The sequence below is a fragment of the Notamacropus eugenii genome, chromosome 3 (genome assembly GCF_028372415.1).
Source record: "Notamacropus eugenii isolate mMacEug1 chromosome 3, mMacEug1.pri_v2, whole genome shotgun sequence".
Classification (NCBI taxonomy): Eukaryota; Metazoa; Chordata; class Mammalia; order Diprotodontia; family Macropodidae; genus Notamacropus; species Notamacropus eugenii.
In genome coordinates this window covers 221462295-221481868 of record NC_092874.1, presented here as the reverse complement: position 1 = coordinate 221481868, position 19574 = coordinate 221462295, and the positions used below count along the sequence as shown (strand labels likewise).

Genomic DNA, 19574 nt, shown 5'->3' with positions numbered 1-19574 from the left:
AATTAGGGTACACAGGTAGACATGCATGCAAAAACAAACTGGGGGAGTGATTGTCACAAACCTCATTCTCATCTGAACTGGTCAAAGGACGGTAAAATACACACACATAGTTGGGTACAGAAATTCATTTCACTCAACAGGGAAAAAGAAAGAAATGGCAGGAAGGGAGAATTAGAAGGAGGGTAGATTAAAGGAGGTATACTCTTAATCAAAACAAATTATAAAGATACAAAAATATTTATAGCTCTTTTTAAAATGACAAAGAATGGGAATCTAATGGAATACTACTGTGCTTTAAGAAATGACAAAGGGTTTCAGAGAAACCTGGAAAGACTTATATTAACTGAGGCAGGGTGAAGTGAACAAAAACAAGGGAACAAGTTACACAGTGACTATAAATAATATGGTAAAAACGTACAACTTTGAAAGAATTAGAGACTAATCTATGTAATGACCAACCATGATTCCAGAGGACTAATGATAAAACACACTACTTACCTCTTGATATGAGAGGTGAAGGACTTTTATAAGTGTGCAGCATGAGATGGGTTGTTTTGGATATGGCCAATGCAGAAATTTGTTTTGCTTAATTATACATGTTTGTAATAGGGGTTTTGCAAATTTTGTTTGCAAATGGGAAGGGGAGAGTTGGAGGGACAGAACATGGTTTTTTGATGATTAAAAAACAAATAATTAAAAAAGGAATAAATACGTATATAAAAAACACCAAATAAAACAAGCTGATTAGAGAAGAGAGGCTTACTAGAAGTTGTTAGGGAGGGGGAAGGGAACAGCAAAGGTACAAAAAGCAGCCTTAAACTACACCTTGAAGGAACTGAGGGATTTTATAAGGCAGAGATGAAGAGAGAGTAAGTATGCGGGATAGCCACTGAAAAAGTCAGGAAACAGGATACCCTGCTTGGAAAACACTGGGAGAATGGGAATAGGAATAATACATAATAAAACTGCAAAGATAGGTTGGGCCAGGTATCTAAAGGCTTTAAAAATCCAAAGGAATTTGTATTTTATTCTAGAGGGAAATAAAATGAATTAATTGTAACAATTTACATACTTCTTAATTTCTTACATATTACATAATAGTGCACATCAGTCCTAATTAAGAGGTAACATTTATTCCCAAGAGGAAGCTTGAAACTAGGTTGATTTCTTGTCATTCTTATAATTATAAAACAAATCCTAGTACTCAGGTGGGTAAAAGATTTAACAGGGGTAAGGGAAGTAAAGTGAGCTTGACTTAAGCATTTTTAAGTTCTAAAATTCTTAACTGAATAGCACCTATTTCATCAGCACACTAAAAAGTTGGAGAGAAACAGATCCTTAAGTGAGGTTGCAGAAATGTTTCCAGAAGCTTTTAAGCCATGTAGGAGGAAAAATAGGTGAAGCCTTGCCAGAGCCAGATTTTCTTATCTATTCAATTCCAAGGGGGTTTCCATCTTCTCCCAGAGAACTGAATGGGACTGACATGTATAAATGAGTGGGAGTTTGTTTTTTTTTTTTTTGCAAAATTTGCGCTGTGGTTTTAGTTACACAGGAAAAGGTGCAAAACTAAGTTAATTTCAGTCAGAAGTAGGACTGGGTAAGTAGGCACATTATAGCATTAATTTCCTGAGAAATAAGAGGGGCTTTCATACCATACTACCACTTTGTATTTTAATTTACAAAGGCTGTTCCAAAGTCTCCATAGTAATTATCTTCCTTTTAAATATTTCAATAAATCTAAAGAGTTGAGAGAGAGCACAGGGAAAAAGTCAAATCATACTATTTCTATGTTCCATGACTGGTTGTTTTTATTATTGTTACAGTTATTTACAGAGCTTGCCTCTATAATGAACAGGGAACCTTCAACATGCTTTCTTAGAACTTTTGGTACCCAGACTGAAAGGACTCTTCCATTTAAGGAACTAAAAGAGGAAGAAACCTGAACGTGGAACCTGCGATCTTTATAAACAAGATTAGTTAACAAGAGATAATTAATGTAGTTTTTCCTATGAAATTAAAACTAAAAATCCTACAAAATACATCACATATTTTTGGATAATATTTGAGACAGGTAGATGGCATAATGGATAGAATGCTGGAACACGAGTAAGGAAGATGTATTCAAATCCTGTTTTATATTTACTATGTGTGTAACCCTGGGCAAGTCACTTTCACTTGTCAGCCTCAGTTTCCTCATTTATAAAACAGAGATAATATAATAATGCCTATCTCACAGGGTTGTTGTGGGGATCAAATTAGATAATACATGTAAAGGGGTTTTGTAAACCTTAGCATACCATAAAAATGCTAGCTATTATTATTACTAATAATAAATCAAAGAAACTTATGAGATGGGCAGATAGGAGAAGTATGCCTTTACCTTGATGTCAGCTCTAAGCTCTACCAGTTGTTCCTCTGACATTCGAACAGCCACATCAGTCATCTTCTTCAGCATCTCAGCTTTTTTTTGTCGGCTGAGCAATATTTCCACTGAAGAGAAAAAAGAAGGTAGGCTGCTAGGAGACTGAACCCTGGAAATTTTATTCTTTGTAATACATTAGATAAAGGCTTAGCCTCCATCTAGATTAAAACACTGGTACCAGAGGGTCCAATGGCCCCAATCCTTGTGAAGGGCCTTTGATGACAGCAGTTTTAACTCTTGGTCTTCAAAAGTGATACTATATAAAACGTAAACCAGAATTCCCTCTTAAATTTTTCTCAGAGCCATATTTAAAGGAATTTCACTAGCATCTGAGAGTGAATTTATACTATGAAGGAGATATAGCAGATGGACAGCCTGTGTGTTGAAATGGTGCTAAGGTAATGCTAAGACACCTACAGGAAGGTCACTGAGAAACTGGGGGAATGAATGAAAAAGAAAAACATTTATAATTACTTACTATGTGCCAAGTATTAAGTTGCAGATACAAAGAGAAAACGTAAGATGGTATGTTCTCTCAAGGAGCTCATACTTAAATTGGAGACAACATGAAATATAGGTCAACTGCAGGGCAGATGGAAAGGTTTGGGTTCAGCAGCAGGGTAGAAGGCAAGGTCTGGGGGTCCTAGGCGGACCCCTGGCCCCATTAAGTTTTATGGGATGACATGGATATGAGCTGTCTAGGCTGAGAAGGTGTTAATAGGTTGGGATTTACACTCTTGGAAGGAGAATCCTTATCAATGAGATTATAGATCCACCGAGGCACATGAAACCTCAATGTAAAATTTTAGTAAACTTTTGTATACTAAGTATGTAACTTCTACTTGTTATTGACAGTTTTCAAAAGTTTAATTAAAAATTACTTACTTGCTTCAGCTTTTACTTTGTCCATTTCAGCTAGCAATGCCACTTCCCGGTCCATTAGGCTAAGAGACGGAAAAATAGAGGGAAAGGTGTGATTAGGAACCTAAAGGTGAAAATGGTATGCTATTTTTATCTGACTGGACAAAAGCTGATAGATCTCACAGGATCTGATACCTGGAAGGCATCTCAGTGACTAAACCTTACACAAAAGTAATCGCTATTGTCGTCCAATAGTCTCTGCTTGAAAACCTACAAGGAGAGGTAACCTCTCTTAAGGAAGCCCACTCCACTTTTAGACAGTTTTAAGTAAAATCCTTTAGGGTACAACACTTAGAGAGCCATGGTGATCGTGAACCATTACCAGTGCTTTTCCTAGCCTGGACATCCAAACAGTTCTGAATTCTAATTGTATTCTTGTCTAATTCAAAACTCTCCATATCCCTACAAGGGTAATATGATATACTTTATCAAAAGCTTTGCTAAAATCTAGGTAAATTATATTCACAGTATTTTGCTCATCTACTACCTTAATAATCCCATCACAAAAGGAAATGAGGTTAGTCTGGCATCATCTGCTTCTGATGAAGACTTTTCTTTTTTTTCAGAGGTGTGGTAGGGGGAAAAAGAATTTGGACATTTGTTCTTCTCCAATTTTGTGGTGTCTCTCCCCTTTTCCAAAATCACTGACTGGCTCTGCAATCACATGAGAGCCAGGTGACTCATAGGTGCTCTCTTACTATATCCTTACTTATCTTGGGCATCAACCAACTCTGTTAGTAATTTCTGTTCTTTCATCTCCAGTTCAAAGGTCATTCTCCTTGACTGAAGAAACAGAAGCAATTAAGAATTGAGCAGCTCCACCTTCCTCCTGTTGTCAGTTCCCATCATCCTGCCCATCAAAAACAAAGATCTCATCTCCTTTTTGATCTTCCCTTTTTTTTCCAATACTGATTGGGACAGGGGTCTGGACCTTTAATGTTATTGGTCTATGGAACTTTTGGATACAGAAATTCCCTCTTCCAATGTTAGTCAGCATTTTCTCTGCCACTTAAGAGTTTTAGAGAACTGTCCAGACCACAAGAGGTTTGGGGGTTTGTCTGGGACCACAACGCCAGTATGTGTCACAGAAGGTAATGGAAGTCAAGTCTTCTTTGCTTGAGCTCTTTACCAGACTATACTTCCCCTCCCAGTACTACTTAAAAACAAAACGAAAAAAAAAGCCAACTCTTTTAGCTGTTTTAGGTTCCCTTACAAGCCTCAGTTTACTCTGAGCTTTAGCATTCCTACTATTATTTTTACAGGACCATGTCATGCTCTTCAATTTATCTTCTTTTACCTGGCCTTGCTTCTACATCTGTACATTCCTTTTTAAAAACAAAATTCTGGGTTTGCTGTCATGCTTCCGGTGTGTCCACAGAGATCTCTTGAGATAAAACCTAACTTCCCTCCCCATTGGAATTATTTCCTTTTGTGTCTTTTAACTTTCATTCTTGACCATCTCCCATTACTCCTGGGTTGACTTCCTCTTAAGCATTTTATTCTGTGGAATCCTGCCTATCTTTTCCCCTGAACCTTCTGAAATTTGCTTTCTCCAAAATTACAGTGCATGTCAGACTATATTCAAATTCTCTCTCCTTTCCTATGACAAGCTCTAGGAGAAAGTGACCACTTCCCCCCTTGAATTCCCATCACTTCCAACCCTACAACAAATTCCTTTGTGTTACTGAGAACCAAAAATTTCCCCTTGTTGGTTCTACCTTTTGATGGATGAAATTATCATCAAGGCAAGTCAAAAAGTTATTAGCTACTCTACTTTTAGCAGAGAGGGAGGGGGCTCTAACAGATGTGTGGGTAAATGAACTCTCTCAGCACTACTATATAGTGCCTCTGTGATGACAGGCTTGGGGATGTTTTCTAAGTGATTGTTTTTCTCTTTCTGTGCAGGTTCCACTGACTTTTACCCAAACACTCTCCAACATATTTTCTACCTATGGTTCCTGGGTTTCCTGATATGATTTGCTTAATACAGTGCTAATCCATGTGTGTGTGTGTGTCTGTGTGTGTGTGTGTGTGTTGAATAAGGTTTACCCATGCAGAGTTATGGTCCTGTCATGGATTTTATCCCACTAAGGTTGGTAAAGTCAAATTTGTCCCACTGCATCGGAAGCAGTATCTTTTTGTTTGTTGCCTAAACTTTGAGTATTTGTGTTTCAACATTTGAGTACAGGGATTTTACTATTGACTCTTTTCTTGGATTTCTGGTTTGTGAACTTGTAGGCATCTCAACTCCTACTCTTCATATACACACACACATACACATGCGTATACACATACATATATGCACAAATATATGAGTATGCATACATATATATGTATACATATACATATGTAGCTACTCTTTATGGTATCAAGCTTGGGGGATATATGTATATAGTCATGTCTCTCCCAAATTCTTTTTAAAGCTTTTGCTTAGATATTTCAGGACATCTGACAAACATATTTTTACGAACTTTTCTAAGGTGTACTCCATCTCTGGCCAGGAATCTGTCACCCCCACATTTTAAGCTATGCTCCTAAAATCCAAATCCCATTTTCATATATCACATTCTTATCCAACTTTTCAGTTCCCAGATTAGTTTTTATCTTTTTCATCCCCTGTCTTCAATGAATGGGCAACAAAAGAAAACTTTACTCGTTTGATTATAATATTTATGGAATGCTCACCATATACTTAACATTACATAGAATACATTAAAGATTCAGCCTTACTCCTTCAGCAAAGGAGGAATTTTAAAGAATTTTAATAAAATTGTTCTTTCTAAGTACTGAAACAGAAACGGAGATTCAGGAATCATCCTTTCCTTGAATCCTATAGCTTTAACACCATGTTACTGTTACCAGCAGATGGCAGTAGATAACTTCAAAACACAATAAAAGCTACACTCAAATGCAAGTCCTTGTGGAAATTCAACATGCACCTCACATTTTTCATCTTATATTTTGGTCTAGAAACTTGACAGTTTTGCTTCTAATAAATTTTCAGCAGCCAATACCCCTGCCAGGGCATGGAAAATTCAACCACAATTAGGGTTTGTATTTGTGAAACAACTACAGCTTTACCAAACCCAAATACTTGGTAAAAGGCACTTTGGCTTTTAGAAATCAGAAGAGTCAAAGAAATATACATTGGGCTGATTTCCTGCTAAGCATTTAACAGTCACCTAGAAGGGATGGTGTCAAAGAGCTCTAGCTTGATAAGGATGGTATATACGTACGTGTGCGTGTGTGTGTGTATGGGGAGAACTAATTAGGAAACCCACACTTCACACTGACAAAATTACAGTGTATATAGGGAAAGTAATAAAAGACAGATTTAGGTCTTCAATGAAGTCAACCTTCCTTTATTTCTGTCAGGTATGAAGAAGTTCTTTGATCAAACCTGATAGAATTAATGGGCAGCTCAGTCAAGCCCCTGGTGGTCTTTAAAAAGCAAGACATTAAGTAGGGCACAAGATAGAAGAAACTTTGAGAGCTAACAGAGATGTGGAAATCTGAAGCCCAGATGACTGGCCTGGGAGCAGCATAAGAACAGCATGAGAGAAGAAAGAACATTAGGGTCCTGCAGCACAGAGGGTACTGTGAGTTGCCTGGGACTCTACTAGTGTAGTTTACATATGTCAACTCTTCCCACTGACTTCGTGTGTAGTTGTTACAGGTTGTTTTTTTAGGGGGTGGCAGGGGAGAGATACTTTTGTAATAGTTGTTCTCCTGACCTCTCAGTAAATGCATTTATTCTGGGTTAAATGTGTTTACGAGACGTTAAAGGTAAGCACATGTGTTGAGGCTTGTAGGATATAGTTTTAGAATCACAGATACACAGAGAACTTTACAGTAGTCATCCCTTCTCACCCTCCTCTCAGGGAAGCCAACCTACACGTGAGTTGGGCAGGGAATAGCTCAGAGAAGTGCTATACTGTGGGCCCTTCATCTGGGACATACTTGGAGAGTTCTATGCATTTGCACAGATCCACCAGAGATTCTCTATCCAGAATCTTCATTTGCAATATTCTGGTTTTAGAGAAGCCACAAAATGGTTTTTATTTTTTGTTTTCAGACCATAATTATTTTTTTTAGTGTGTTTCCTTTACAAGTCAGAACAATTGCTTTGAACTGATTTGGTATGGCTGAATGCTCAAGTACTGATATATGTCTTATTAATCCTTGGACTTAGAAATGTACCTAGAACCAGAACCAGAAACGTACCTAGAGTCTTTTTTTTCCCCATTTATTTATTTAACTTTTAACATTCATTTTCACAAAATTTTGGGTTCCACATTTTCTCCCCTTTTGTCCCCTCCCCCCACCCCAAAACACCCAGCGTTCCAATTGCCCCTGTCTGCCAATCTGCCCTCCCTCCCTCCCCACCGCTTCCCTTTGGAAGGCAAGCAATTCAATATAGGCCAAATCTGTGTAGTTTTGCAAATGACTTCCATAATAGTAGTGTTGTGTAAGAACTAATTATATTTCCCTCCATCCTATCCTGTCCCCCATTACTTCTGTTCTGTCTTTTGATCCTGTCCCTCCCCATGAGTGTTGACCTCAAATTGCTCCCTCCTCCCCATGCTCTCCCTTCCATCATCCCCCGCCCCCGCTTATCCCCTTATCCCCCACTTTCCTGTATTGTAAGACAGGTTTTCATACCAAAATGAGTGTGCATTTTATTCCTTCCTTTAGTGGAATGTGATGAGAGTAAACTTCATGTTTTTCCTCACCTCCCCTCTTTATCCCTCCACTAATAAGTCTTTTGCTTGCCTCTTTTATGAGAGATATTTTGCCCCATTCCATTTCTCCCTTTCTCCTCCCAATATAATTCTCTCTCACTGCTTGATTTCATTTTTTTAAGATATGATCCCATCCTCTTCAATTCACTCTGTCTCTATGTGTGTGTGCGTGTGCGTGTGCGTGTGCATGTGTGTTTGTGTGTGTGTGTAATTCCACCCAGTACCCAGATACTGAATAGTTTCAAGAGTTACAAATATTGTCTCTCCATGGAGGAATGTAAACAGTTCAACTTTTGTAAAGTCCCTTATTGACTTCTCTTTGCTATTTACTTTTTCATGCTTCTCTTCATTTTTGTGTTTGAAAGTCAAATTTTCTTTTCAGCTCTGGTCTTTTCATCAAGAATGCTTGAAAGTCCTCTATTTCATTGAAAGACCAATTTTTCCCCTGAAGTATTATATTCAGTTTTGCTGGGTAGGTGATTCTTGGTTTTAGTCCTAGTTCCTTTGACTTCTGGAATGTCCTATTCCACGCCCTTCGATCCCTTAATGTGGAAGCTGCTAGATCTTGTGTTATCCTGATTGTATTTCCATAATACTTGAATTGTTTCTTTCTAGCTGCTTGCAATATTTTCTCCTTGACCAGGGAACTCTGGAATTTGGCCACAATGTTCCTAGGAGTTTCTCTTTTTGGATCTCTTTCAGGCGGTGATCTGTGGATTCCTTGAATACTTATTTTGCCCTCTGATTCTAGAATCTCAGGGCAGTTTTCCTTGATAATTTCATGAAAGATGATGTCTAGGCTCTTTTTTTGATCATGGCTTTCAGGTAGTCCCATAATTTTTAAATTGTCTTTCCTGGATCTATTTTCCAGGTCAGTTGTTTTTCCAATGAGATATTTCACATTATCTTCCATTTTTTCATTCTTTTGGTTTTGTTTTGTGATTTCTTGGTTTCTCATAAAGTCATTGGCCTCCATCTGCTCCATTCTAATTTTGAAAGACCTATTTTCTTCAGTGAGCTTTTGAATCTCCTTTTCCATTTGGCTAATTCTGCTTTTGAAAGCATTCTTCTCCTCATTGGCTTTTTGAACCTCTTTTGCCAATTGAGTTAGCCTATTTTTCAAGGTGTTATTTTCTTCGGCATTTTTCTGCATCTCCTTTAGCAGGGTGTTTACGTGTTTTTTATGCTTTGCTTGCATGTCACTCAATTCTCTTCCCAGTTTTTCCTTCACCTCTCTAACTTGATTTTCAAAATTCTTTTTGAGCTCTTCCCTGGCCTGAGCCCATTAGGTGGGCTGGGATACAGAAGCCTTGACTTCTGCGTTTTTTCCTGATGGTAAGCATTGTTCTTCCTCATCAGAAAGAAAGGGAGGAAATGCCTGTTCACCAAGAAAATAACCTTCTATAGTCTTATTTTTTTTCCCTTTTCTGGGCATTTTCCCAGCCAGTGACTTGACTTCTGAGTGTCTTCTCCACCCCCACCTCGCCTCCAGATCCGCCCAGCCAGCATTTGGGGTCTGAGATTCAAATGCTGCTTCCCAGCCTCAGGGCTTTGGGCAGGGGCAGGGCTGCTGTTCAGTGTGAGATTAAGTTCAGGTGCTCAAGTCAGGGCAGGGATGGCTCACAGGCTCCGTTCCCTCAGGGGGTTTATGCAGAGACCTTCAACAATGGATCCAGGCTCCTGCCTGCTTGGGGAGCCCTGGTCTGCTCCCGCCTCTGCTGTTGCCTCCCGAGGGGGCCCGAGCTATGGGGGCACCCCACTCCCTTCTCAACCTGCCAAAGAGACCCTCTCACTGACCCTTGTCACCTGTGGGTGGAGGGACCCGCGCGGTTGCTGGAGATTCCGTCCCTGAAGCCTGCTCGGATCTGCTCCTTTCGGTGCTGCGCCGCCGAGGCAGGGCTGGGCTCCGCTCCGGGTCCAGGGCGCGAAGGACCTTTTGCGAGAGGTTTTCAGGCTCTCTGGAGCAGAAATCTCGTCCGCTCCATTCTGTGGCTTCTGCTGCTCCAGAATTCGCCGGTGGTTCTTTTCTCTACAGGTATTTTATGGGCAGTGGGTTCGGAGGTAGCGTATGTGCGTCTTTCTATTCTGCCATCTTGCCTCCGCCCCTGTACCTAGATTCTTAAGGAAGTGGTTCATGACTTGGTAGACAAGGACACTGACAGCATTCTATGAATATGTTGTGAGGTGCTAAGGCCACTTTGGGGAGATGTGAAGTATTCACTAAGTCATATAAGGAGAAGGCAAAAATCTCATTTGACTTTTTCCAAACACCTGAACATGTGGCCCCTTCTAAAACCTTGAATATTGGTTGGTAGATATTCCATTTAGTTGGTAATAGGAAATGATATTTTAAATTACTTCTCAGTCTAATCCAACAGGCATTTACTAAGTTCCTACTATGGGCAAGGAACAATGTTAAGTATTTCAGCTACACAAACAAAAGGACAAACCAACCCCAACCACTTCCCTCAATGGTACATTCTCCTGGGGATGGGGACCACAATAGGTAAACACATTAATTTAGACATGAAAAGTTGAGGATGCTCATAGATTAGCACTGTAACTGAACTAAGAGGTCATCTAGTCAAATTCCCCTTTATTTTATAGAAGAGGAAATTGAATTCCAGGGAAGCCAAGTGAATTGCTCAGTGTCCTGCAGGGCAGACAGGATGGGGACTCCAATTTAGGTCCTGTGGGCCCTAAATCCAGCATTCTTCCCCTTACTCCACAGTTCAGCTAATTGAGGCAAAAAAATTAAGTCTTATGATAAATCCAGCTTCCTTTGGGAAGACCCTCAAAGACATTAGAGAGCATCAGCAATCTGAGTTTTCCCATTTACTACCTATCAAGTCACTCTTTGGAATTCATTTGTAAAATGAGGAAGGGGGAGAAGTGCTGAAATGAATGGCCTTTAGGCCATGACAGGTCTAAATCTACGATACTATGGATCTAATCCCTACTGAGTCTAGGAAAGATACGTATTTTGAATTTAAACACCACTGCACACCTAATGATCATTAAGGAGACTGTTGAGGTCAACAGGAAAATGGCTCTGGTTATATTTGGATGAAAAAATATTTTTGGCATGTCCACACTGATCGGAACCAACTTTGACTTATTCAAGATTTTAGCAACATGCTATAAGCAACAAGCTGAGTCTTGGTGACCTAACCATTCTGACCATCAATACAACTGGTAGCAGATAAGACCTGCTGAATTCATATTTCTTCCACTTTGGAACAGGTTCAGATAAATCTGACTTTGGCAACTTTGGCAACTCTGTTTCAATGAAACACTTGGTAAGGGAGAAGTATGGTAAAAGACAAAGATGTTCTCATTGCAAGAATGAATGTGCCACAGAATCCTTCCTGCTTGAACAATGACTTTTTAAAAAATGGGCAAGTAACACTGTCCCATTTCTAATGGAAGATGATCTTAGAAATTATCTGAAAGAACCACTAGTCAACATTATTGCCAAGGATAGCAATCTACATACATTGCCTACAGTGGTAGTATGGAAGAAGATTGGAAAAATCTGGACTTTGAATAAGAGAACTAAAATGGATCAGAATATTATGCTAAGTTATCCTCAAATTGCTTGCTAGGTAGCCAGTGGTTTTTACCCTCAGACTTATATCAGGAACACTGTGAGATTCTGATAGCCAAGGAAGGCAAAATAAAAACATCTTTCCTCTACGTAGTGAGATGTTACCAGTTTGAACATATGTTCCAAGGTGTCTTGGGGGTTTGTGACACTTTTCAACACCTTTTAAAAAAGGTGATATGGATCTGCTACACTTAAATGACCTCAATGTTTTTGGAAGGATACTGGAAGAGCATGGGGGAAAGTTTGAGTTAAATTTGGAATGGTTATAGAAAGCTGGCCCAAACAGACAAATACCAGCTTTTTCAAATATGTGGGTCACATATAGTTTTTCAGCAAAAAATGAGACTTGATCCGGAGAAAGAACTCCTCAGCTGGTTATGTTTAAAGAATATTTGAGACTTTGTTAGGATTAAGTTGCACAGAATCAATCAACAAGAAAAGGATAGCTTGGCCTAAAGCCATTTGAAGACTACTGGAAGGGGAAATGCAAATAAACTTTCAAGGATTTGGCAGTAGCTTTACTCACCAGAGTTGGTGCCATGAGGCCTTCTGTGTTAAATACTGATGCTAGCCCAAAGACCTGGGAGCAGTGTTGGGCCAAAAGGATGATAATCGACTAGAAATATGCTACACTAACCAGTAGAGGACTTACTGACAGAGACAAGGTATCTTACACACAAACTGAATTCTTGGCTCTAAAATAGGCCCTTTCTTCCTCTCAGTTTTTAATTGGGGGTCAGGGGCTAGGGGTAGCAACAGTGATGCAAAAAAAAAAGTCATTGTGACATTTAAAAATTTCTTCCTAAATCACAGAAGATAACAGGAATTTGGAAAAAAACACAGATAAGCAAGATAGTTTTTGAAAGGAATGTGCAGAATTTATTAAATAATTTTAAAAATAAGATGAAATGGAGACTTGTGGTTTTATACAGAATCTTCTTTTGCATTCTGCTATGTGTATGAAAAAAGTCTTTTTAAAGTCCAGAATTTTAAAAAGTTTTCAAAAATTAAAAAAAAAAATAAACTAGACTGCTAGTGATAAGTTCAAAGTCTAGGTAACTGGAGCTAAATTCCAAGTCTGGATGAAATAGATTATTAGTTACTGACATATCTTGGCCAATGCCAAGTTGGATCTTGCTTGCCAGGGATGGGCAATTAACTATGAGTTCACTATATACTATCATCCAGAAAAGATCAAAGTGGGTGGAGATGTTCTTTTCCCATAGGTTACAAAGCCAAAGTGATACCTGCTGAAGGTATGGTGTCTATCAGGGAGCTGGGTGGCAATGAAATATAAATTCAGTAGATAGCATGGGGTTTCCATCAGAAGGCATATGTTAACTCTGTTGCACTAAACATATTCTACGTCTCAGCTTTCTTTCGATGACTGGCCAAGACTACAGAAAGATGCAAGATGAAGGGGCTGCATCAAGTTGGAGAATGGCTGAAGAAGTTATGAATGTGATAAAATACTATTGTGCAGTGAGAAATAATGAAGGGAATTGATTTCAGAAAAACCTGGAAAAAACGCTACATGAAGTAATGCAAAGAGAAGTGAGCTGAATGAGAACAGTTTACACAATAACATCAATACTGTAAAGATAATCAACTCTGAAGATTTAAGAACTCTGATCAGTGCAAGGAACAATCATAATTCTAAAGGACTCGAGAGAGAGAGAGAGAAATAGTGTTGTTACACTCAGAGTGAAGATTAAAGTTTATTTTCTTCTTTTTTGGACATGGTTAATGCAGATATTTATTTTTCATGACTATACATATTTGTAACAGATTTGCTTTTTCTTGCCTTCCAAATGGGTGAGAAAAAAGAAAGGAGGGAATTTGGAACCGAAAATAAATAAAATTGAATTAAAAAAACAAGATGAAAGGACTGACCCTCAGAAAACCAAGTTTCATTCCTTGTAGGAATATGGAGTCTTGGACTGCACATGGGAAGGTGAAGCAATAGATGCTGCTCCATGAATTTTTTTCCCATGAAAGTGCTACATAATGACTTCAAAAATGTGGGTTTCTCCCTCTTCCTGTAATAATTAATCACTGTCTACTTAGGAGCAAACTATCTCAACCCATCAACTCCCATTCTTTCTTCCCTATCCTGTTCAACCAAACTCTACCCATGTTCTATTCTAACCTTGTCCATCCCCTTCCACTGTGACCTCTGAAAATCATGTTTCCTAATGAATAAACTTCCTTTCATTTTGGGCCTCTTCCTCTTATACTTCTTCCAGCTATTTGTTTTTACTGTGACCTGGCATCCTCTAGACAACACTACATGACTAGTGATCTTTTCACACCTATACTGGTTTTGGGAGGGGGACCCAGAATATTACTTGCTTCCTAAACACTTCCATACTCTTCCTTCCCACCATCACACATAGCTTCCTCTCCTTCCCAAATCCTGCCCCTTATACTAAAGGACTTCAACGTTTATGTTGTGCTCCTTCAAATTCCCTAACCTATCATTTCCTCAATCTCTTCATATCTAATGACCCATGCTTTCACCCTACCTCAGCCACACTCAGGGATGGTCAAACCCTAGATGTGACCATTACCTCAAAGTATTCTTCCTTTTTTTAAAAATTAATTTATTTTCCATTTTCTACAATCACCTCCATAAGTCTCAGATTTTCTTCCCCTCCCTTCACTTTGACCGAAGTATTCTTAATAGAAAACTGACATTCCTTGATCTGACTATAACCTCCTATCATTCCAATTTCCCTTATTACTCCCACATCTATTCTTTGCCTTAATCTATGAACTATGACTAATCCCTCCATTCCTATAAATTTTCTCAGGCCATCACCTTTGCTCTTACTTCACCGCCCTTCCTTCCCAATCTCAACTCTATAGTTAACCAAGTCAACTCCACACTGTCATCTACTCTTGAATCCTTCACATATTTGTCATATTGTGGTTCATTCCTTGCCAAATTTCAACTATGAATTATTCCTACCATCTATCTCCTCTATTTCTACTCACATGCTCTTGGAGCACGGAGCTAGAAGAAACCATACAACTATGCCAACCAGGTATACCACATGTTTAATTCAACTTTTAATTCAAAATTAAACACCCTAAATTTAATTCAACTTCAACTAGGCCTCCACAACAAGTAAATCCTTTTAATTCCTTCCTAACGGCTTCCTTGGGCAGCTAGGCGGTGCAGTGGATACAGCACCAGTGCAGGAGTCAGGAGGACCTGAGTTCAAATCTCACCTCAAACACTTGACACTCACTAGCTGTGTGACCTTGGGCAAGTCACTTAACCCCAACTGCCTCATCCTGGGTCATCTCCAGTCATCCTGATGAATATCTGGTCACTAGATTCAGATGGCTGTGGAGGAGAAGTAAGGCTGGTGACCTGCACAGACCTCCCTCACTCAAAAACAAAGTCAAGTGCAAGTCATGTCATTATTTCTCTGATAGCATGGTCTTCTTCGGCAATGAAGGACGAGCGTGTACACACACACGCACGCACGCACGCACGCACGCACGCACACACACACACACCCTTCCTTATCTCATTCTCCAAAAAAGATGTTCCAGGGGAGGAGCTAAGATGGTGGACTAGAAAGACACACTTACGCAGGGTCTCCTCCCACAGCTCATAAAATACCTGTAGAGAGGGACTCTCAACAAATTCTGGAGCAGCAGAAGTGCAGAACAACAGAGTGGAGGAGATTTCCAGCCCAGGGTAACCTGAAAGGCCCACAGAAACATCATGGGTTGCACTGGACACAGAGCCAAGGGTGGAGCCTAGCCCGGAGCCCAGCCCAGTCTTGGCCCCGAGGCGCAACGAGACTGGGAGGAGGACACCTCGGGGGGCAGAATCTCCAGTCACAACAGTGGGCCCTCAGATCCCTTGGCCCCCAGGCGCCAAAGGTCAGTGATGGGGTTTTATCAGCTGGCCAGGAAGGGAGAAAGGCCTTCCCATAGCTCCAGCAGCAGGCAGCGGACACAGAGGCTGCACAGCAGCCTGCACACACTGCGCCATTGTTGGAGCGTAAAAACCCCTGGGGTCGCTGAAGAGCTGAGTCTTACCTCAGCCCTGGGTGGAGGCCCTGAGCAAGCTGGTCTTTGTCTCACACTGAATGGTGACCCTGCCCATATAGCTTATCTGAAAATCAGCCCCCAGAGCTGACTTGGCTGAACTGGAGGCCTGGTAGCTGTGGAGAGGTAAATGCTAAGATTCTGGGCATAAAAATCCCTCTCTGTGTCCAGACCAGTACACGCTTGATCGTGCCACAATGGAGGAACTGAGATCTCACAGATTCCCAGAGTATACCCTGCTCTTGACAAAGGACCCAAAAGTCAAGTAACTGGTTGGGAAAATGCCCAAAAAAGGGAAAAAAAATAAGACCATAGAAGGTTACTTTCTTAGTGAACAGATATCTCCTCCCATCCTTTTCGATGAGGAAGAACAAGGCTTACCATCAGGGAAAGACACAGAAGTCAAGGCTTCTGTATCCCAAACATCCAAAATAAATATTCCATGGGCTCAGGCCATGGAAGAGTTCAAAAAGGATTTTGAAAATCAAGTAAGAGAGGTGGAGGAAAAATTGGGAAGAGAAATGAGAGAGATGCAAGAAAAGCATGAAAAGCAAGTCAACACCTTGCTAAAGGAGACCCAAAAAAATGCTGAAGAAAATAAAACCTTGAAAAATAGGCTAACTCAATTGGCAAAAGAGGTTCAAAAAGCCAATGAGGAAAAGAATGCTTTAAAAAGTAGAATTAGCCAAATGGAAAAGGAGGTTCAAAAGCTCACTGAAGAAAATAGTTCTTTCAAAATTAGAATGGAACAGATGGAGGCTAATGACTTTATGAGAATCCAAGAAATCACAAAACAAAACCAAAAGAATGAAAAAATGGAAGATAATGTGAAATATCTCACTGGAACTGACCTGGAACATAACATAACAACTGACCTGGAAAACAGATCCAGGAGAGACAATTTAAAAATTATGGGACTGCCTGAAAGCCATGATCAAAAAAAAAGCCTAGAGATCATCCTTCATGAAATTATCAAGGAAAACTGCCCTGAGATTCTAGAAGCACGGGGCAAAATAAATATTGAAAGAATCCACAAATCACCTCCTGAAAGAGATACTAAAAGAGAAACTCCTAGGAACATTGTGGCCAAATTCCAGAGTTCCCTGGTCAAGGAGAAAATATTGCAAGCAGCTAGAAAGAAACAATTCAAGTATTGTGGAAATACAATCAGGATAACACAAGATCTAGCAGCCTCTACATTAAGGGATTGAAGGACATGGAATATGATATTCCAGAAGTCAAAGGAACTAGGACTACAACCAAGAATCACCTACCCAGCAAAACTGAGTATAATACTTCAGGGGAAAAAATGGTCTTTCAATGAAATAGAGGACTTTCAAGCATTCTTGATGAAAAGACCAGAGCTGAAAAGAAAATCTGACTTTCAAACACAAGAATGAAGAGAAGCATGAAAAGGTAAACAGCAAAGAGAAGTCATAAGGGACTTACTAAAGTTGAACTGTTTACATTCCTACATGGAAAGACAATATTTCTAACTCTTGACACTTTTCAGTATCTTGGTAGTTGGTGGGATAACACACACACACACACACACACACACACACAGAGCACAGAGTGAATTGAATAGGATGGGATCATATCTTAAAAAAATGAAATTAAGCAGTGAGAGAGAAATATATTGGGAGGAGAAAGGGAGTAATGGAATAGGGCAAATTATCTCATAAAAGAGGAAAGCAAAAGACTTTTCAGTGGAGGGAAAAAAGGGGAGGTGAGAGAAAAACATGAAGCTTACTCTCATTGCATTCGACTAAAGGAAAGAATAAAATGCATACTCATTTTGGTATGAAAACCTACCTTACAATACAGGAAAGTGGGGGAGAAGGGGATAAGCAGGGTAGGGGGGATGATGGAAGGGAGGGCAGTGGGAGGAGGAAGCAATATGAAGTCAACACTCTTGCGGAGGGACAGGATCCAAAGAGAGAATAGAAGCAATAGGGGTAAGGATAGGATGGAGGGAAATAAAGTCTTACACAACATGACTATTAATCATTTGCAAAACTACACAGATATGGCTTATATTGAATTGCTTGCCTTCCCAAAGGGAATGGGTAGGGAGGGAGGGATGAAGAGAAGTTGGAACTCAAAGTTTTAGGAACAACTGTTGAGTATTGTTCTTGCTACTAGGAAATAAGAAATACAGGTAATGGGGTATAGAAAGTTATCTGGCCCTACAGGACAAAAAAGAAGATGGGGACAAGGGAAGGGAGGGTTGTTAGAAGAGAGGGCAGATTGGTGATAGGGGCAATTAGAATGCTCGGCGTTTTGGGGTGGGGGAGGGGAGAAATGGGGAGAAAATTAGAAACCCCAAAATTTTGTGAAAATGAATGTTAAAAGTTAAATAAATAAATTAAAAAAAAAAAAGATGTTCCAAATTCAAGCCTTTTGTTTTTTTTTTTTCCTGAAGCCTCCTATACCTCCCTCTCTCCCTATTCTCTTACTTTATTAAAAACATTGAGGCCATTCACATGAGTTTCTTTTTCTTTCCTCCAGTTCCCTCTTTCATCCTTGGCAATCTGGATTCTAACCTCATCGCATAACTGAAACTTCTTTTTTCTTTTTCTTTTGGGTTTTCCCTTTTGTTCTGATTCTTCTTTCACAACATGAAACTTCTTTTTCAAAAGTTACCAGTGAGTGGGATAGGTTTAGTGAAGACTTCTCAGATTGTAATTCTTCTCCCAGGGGTGAGATAAGGCCTAAAGGCTCAAGGTTACAATATTTTTAGAATAGAATAGTTCCATATAAGGATCTAAAACTGTGTAGTGTTATTAGGGTCTCAACGATTGGACAAAACTTACATAATTCCTCGATGTCTTCATTTCAAAAGGGATTGGTTAGATTTCGTGTCTAGAATGTAAGATCATATTCTCAGCTAATAAGGATAATGGTCAGTGGGGGGAGGAGGGACTTGCGTTAGGGTCTATATAAATCACTGCCCTTTTCTTTGTCTTCGGCTTTCCTACTCCTACAGGTTAGCCCCGATTCTCGAGAATGGAATAAATCACTTTTCTGTCATCACTTTGAGAGGCCTCTGAGTAATTGATTTATGTACGGACCTGAGGCACCCCACACACCAGTTATTTCTTAATCGCCAAATCTGATGGTCATCTCATTTTCCTTTGTTGGCCGATCATCCTCATCACACCTCCTAACTGTGTTTTTTTCTTCAAGGATCTGTTCTAGGCCTTTTTCTTTTTTCCCTTTATACATGCTCTTTTAGTAACTTAGTATAACTTCATTACTACCATGTGTTTAACTATCTCTATGCAGATGGGTGCAAGATAAGAGTGTTATGCTTAGAGTCAAGAAGATCTGAGTTACAATTCTATTTCAGACACTTAACTGCTGTTTGACCCTGGGCAAGTCACTTAACCCTACTTGCTTTAGTTCCTCATCTGTAAAATGAGCTAGAGAAGGAAATAACAAACCACTTAATTATCTTTGCCAAGAAAATCCCAAATTGGTTTAACAAGGAGTTGGAGACAACTAAAATGACTGAACAACATGTAGATGACATTTTCTGTGTGTGTGTGTATTTTTTTTAGCCCCAGTCTCTCCCTTGAGATCCAAACCTGTATCACCCAGTGATATTGCCCAGTGGATATTTCAAAGCAGATGTTTCCAAAGATATCTCAAAATCAATTGCCCTTATCAGGCTCTCTAACCCCAGACAACTGCTAAGGTGTTAGGGGAAGGTTTTAAAGCTGCTAAGAAACTACTCTCACCAAGACAGAAACTTTGAAAACAATCTACTTAAGAAGACATAGGCCACAGAAGAAACAACAAGTCTACAACT

The 19574-nt window shown here is 39.6% G+C and overlaps 1 protein-coding gene across 7 annotated transcripts in view; it reads right to left on the bottom strand.

Annotated features, from left to right (window-relative positions):
* The window catches only part of SPATS2 (spermatogenesis associated serine rich 2), a 145167-nt gene that overhangs the window by 9404 nt on the left and 116189 nt on the right, over positions 1 to 19574 (bottom strand). For all 7 annotated transcript variants that reach the window (XM_072654586.1, XM_072654587.1, XM_072654591.1 and 4 more), the window contains 2 exons: positions 3308 to 3366; positions 2381 to 2490 (listed from right to left, as the gene is read on the bottom strand). In XM_072654586.1, the coding sequence (XP_072510687.1) occupies positions 2381 to 2490; positions 3308 to 3366 (169 nt within the window). The remainder of the gene's footprint in view (positions 1 to 2380; positions 2491 to 3307; positions 3367 to 19574) is intronic.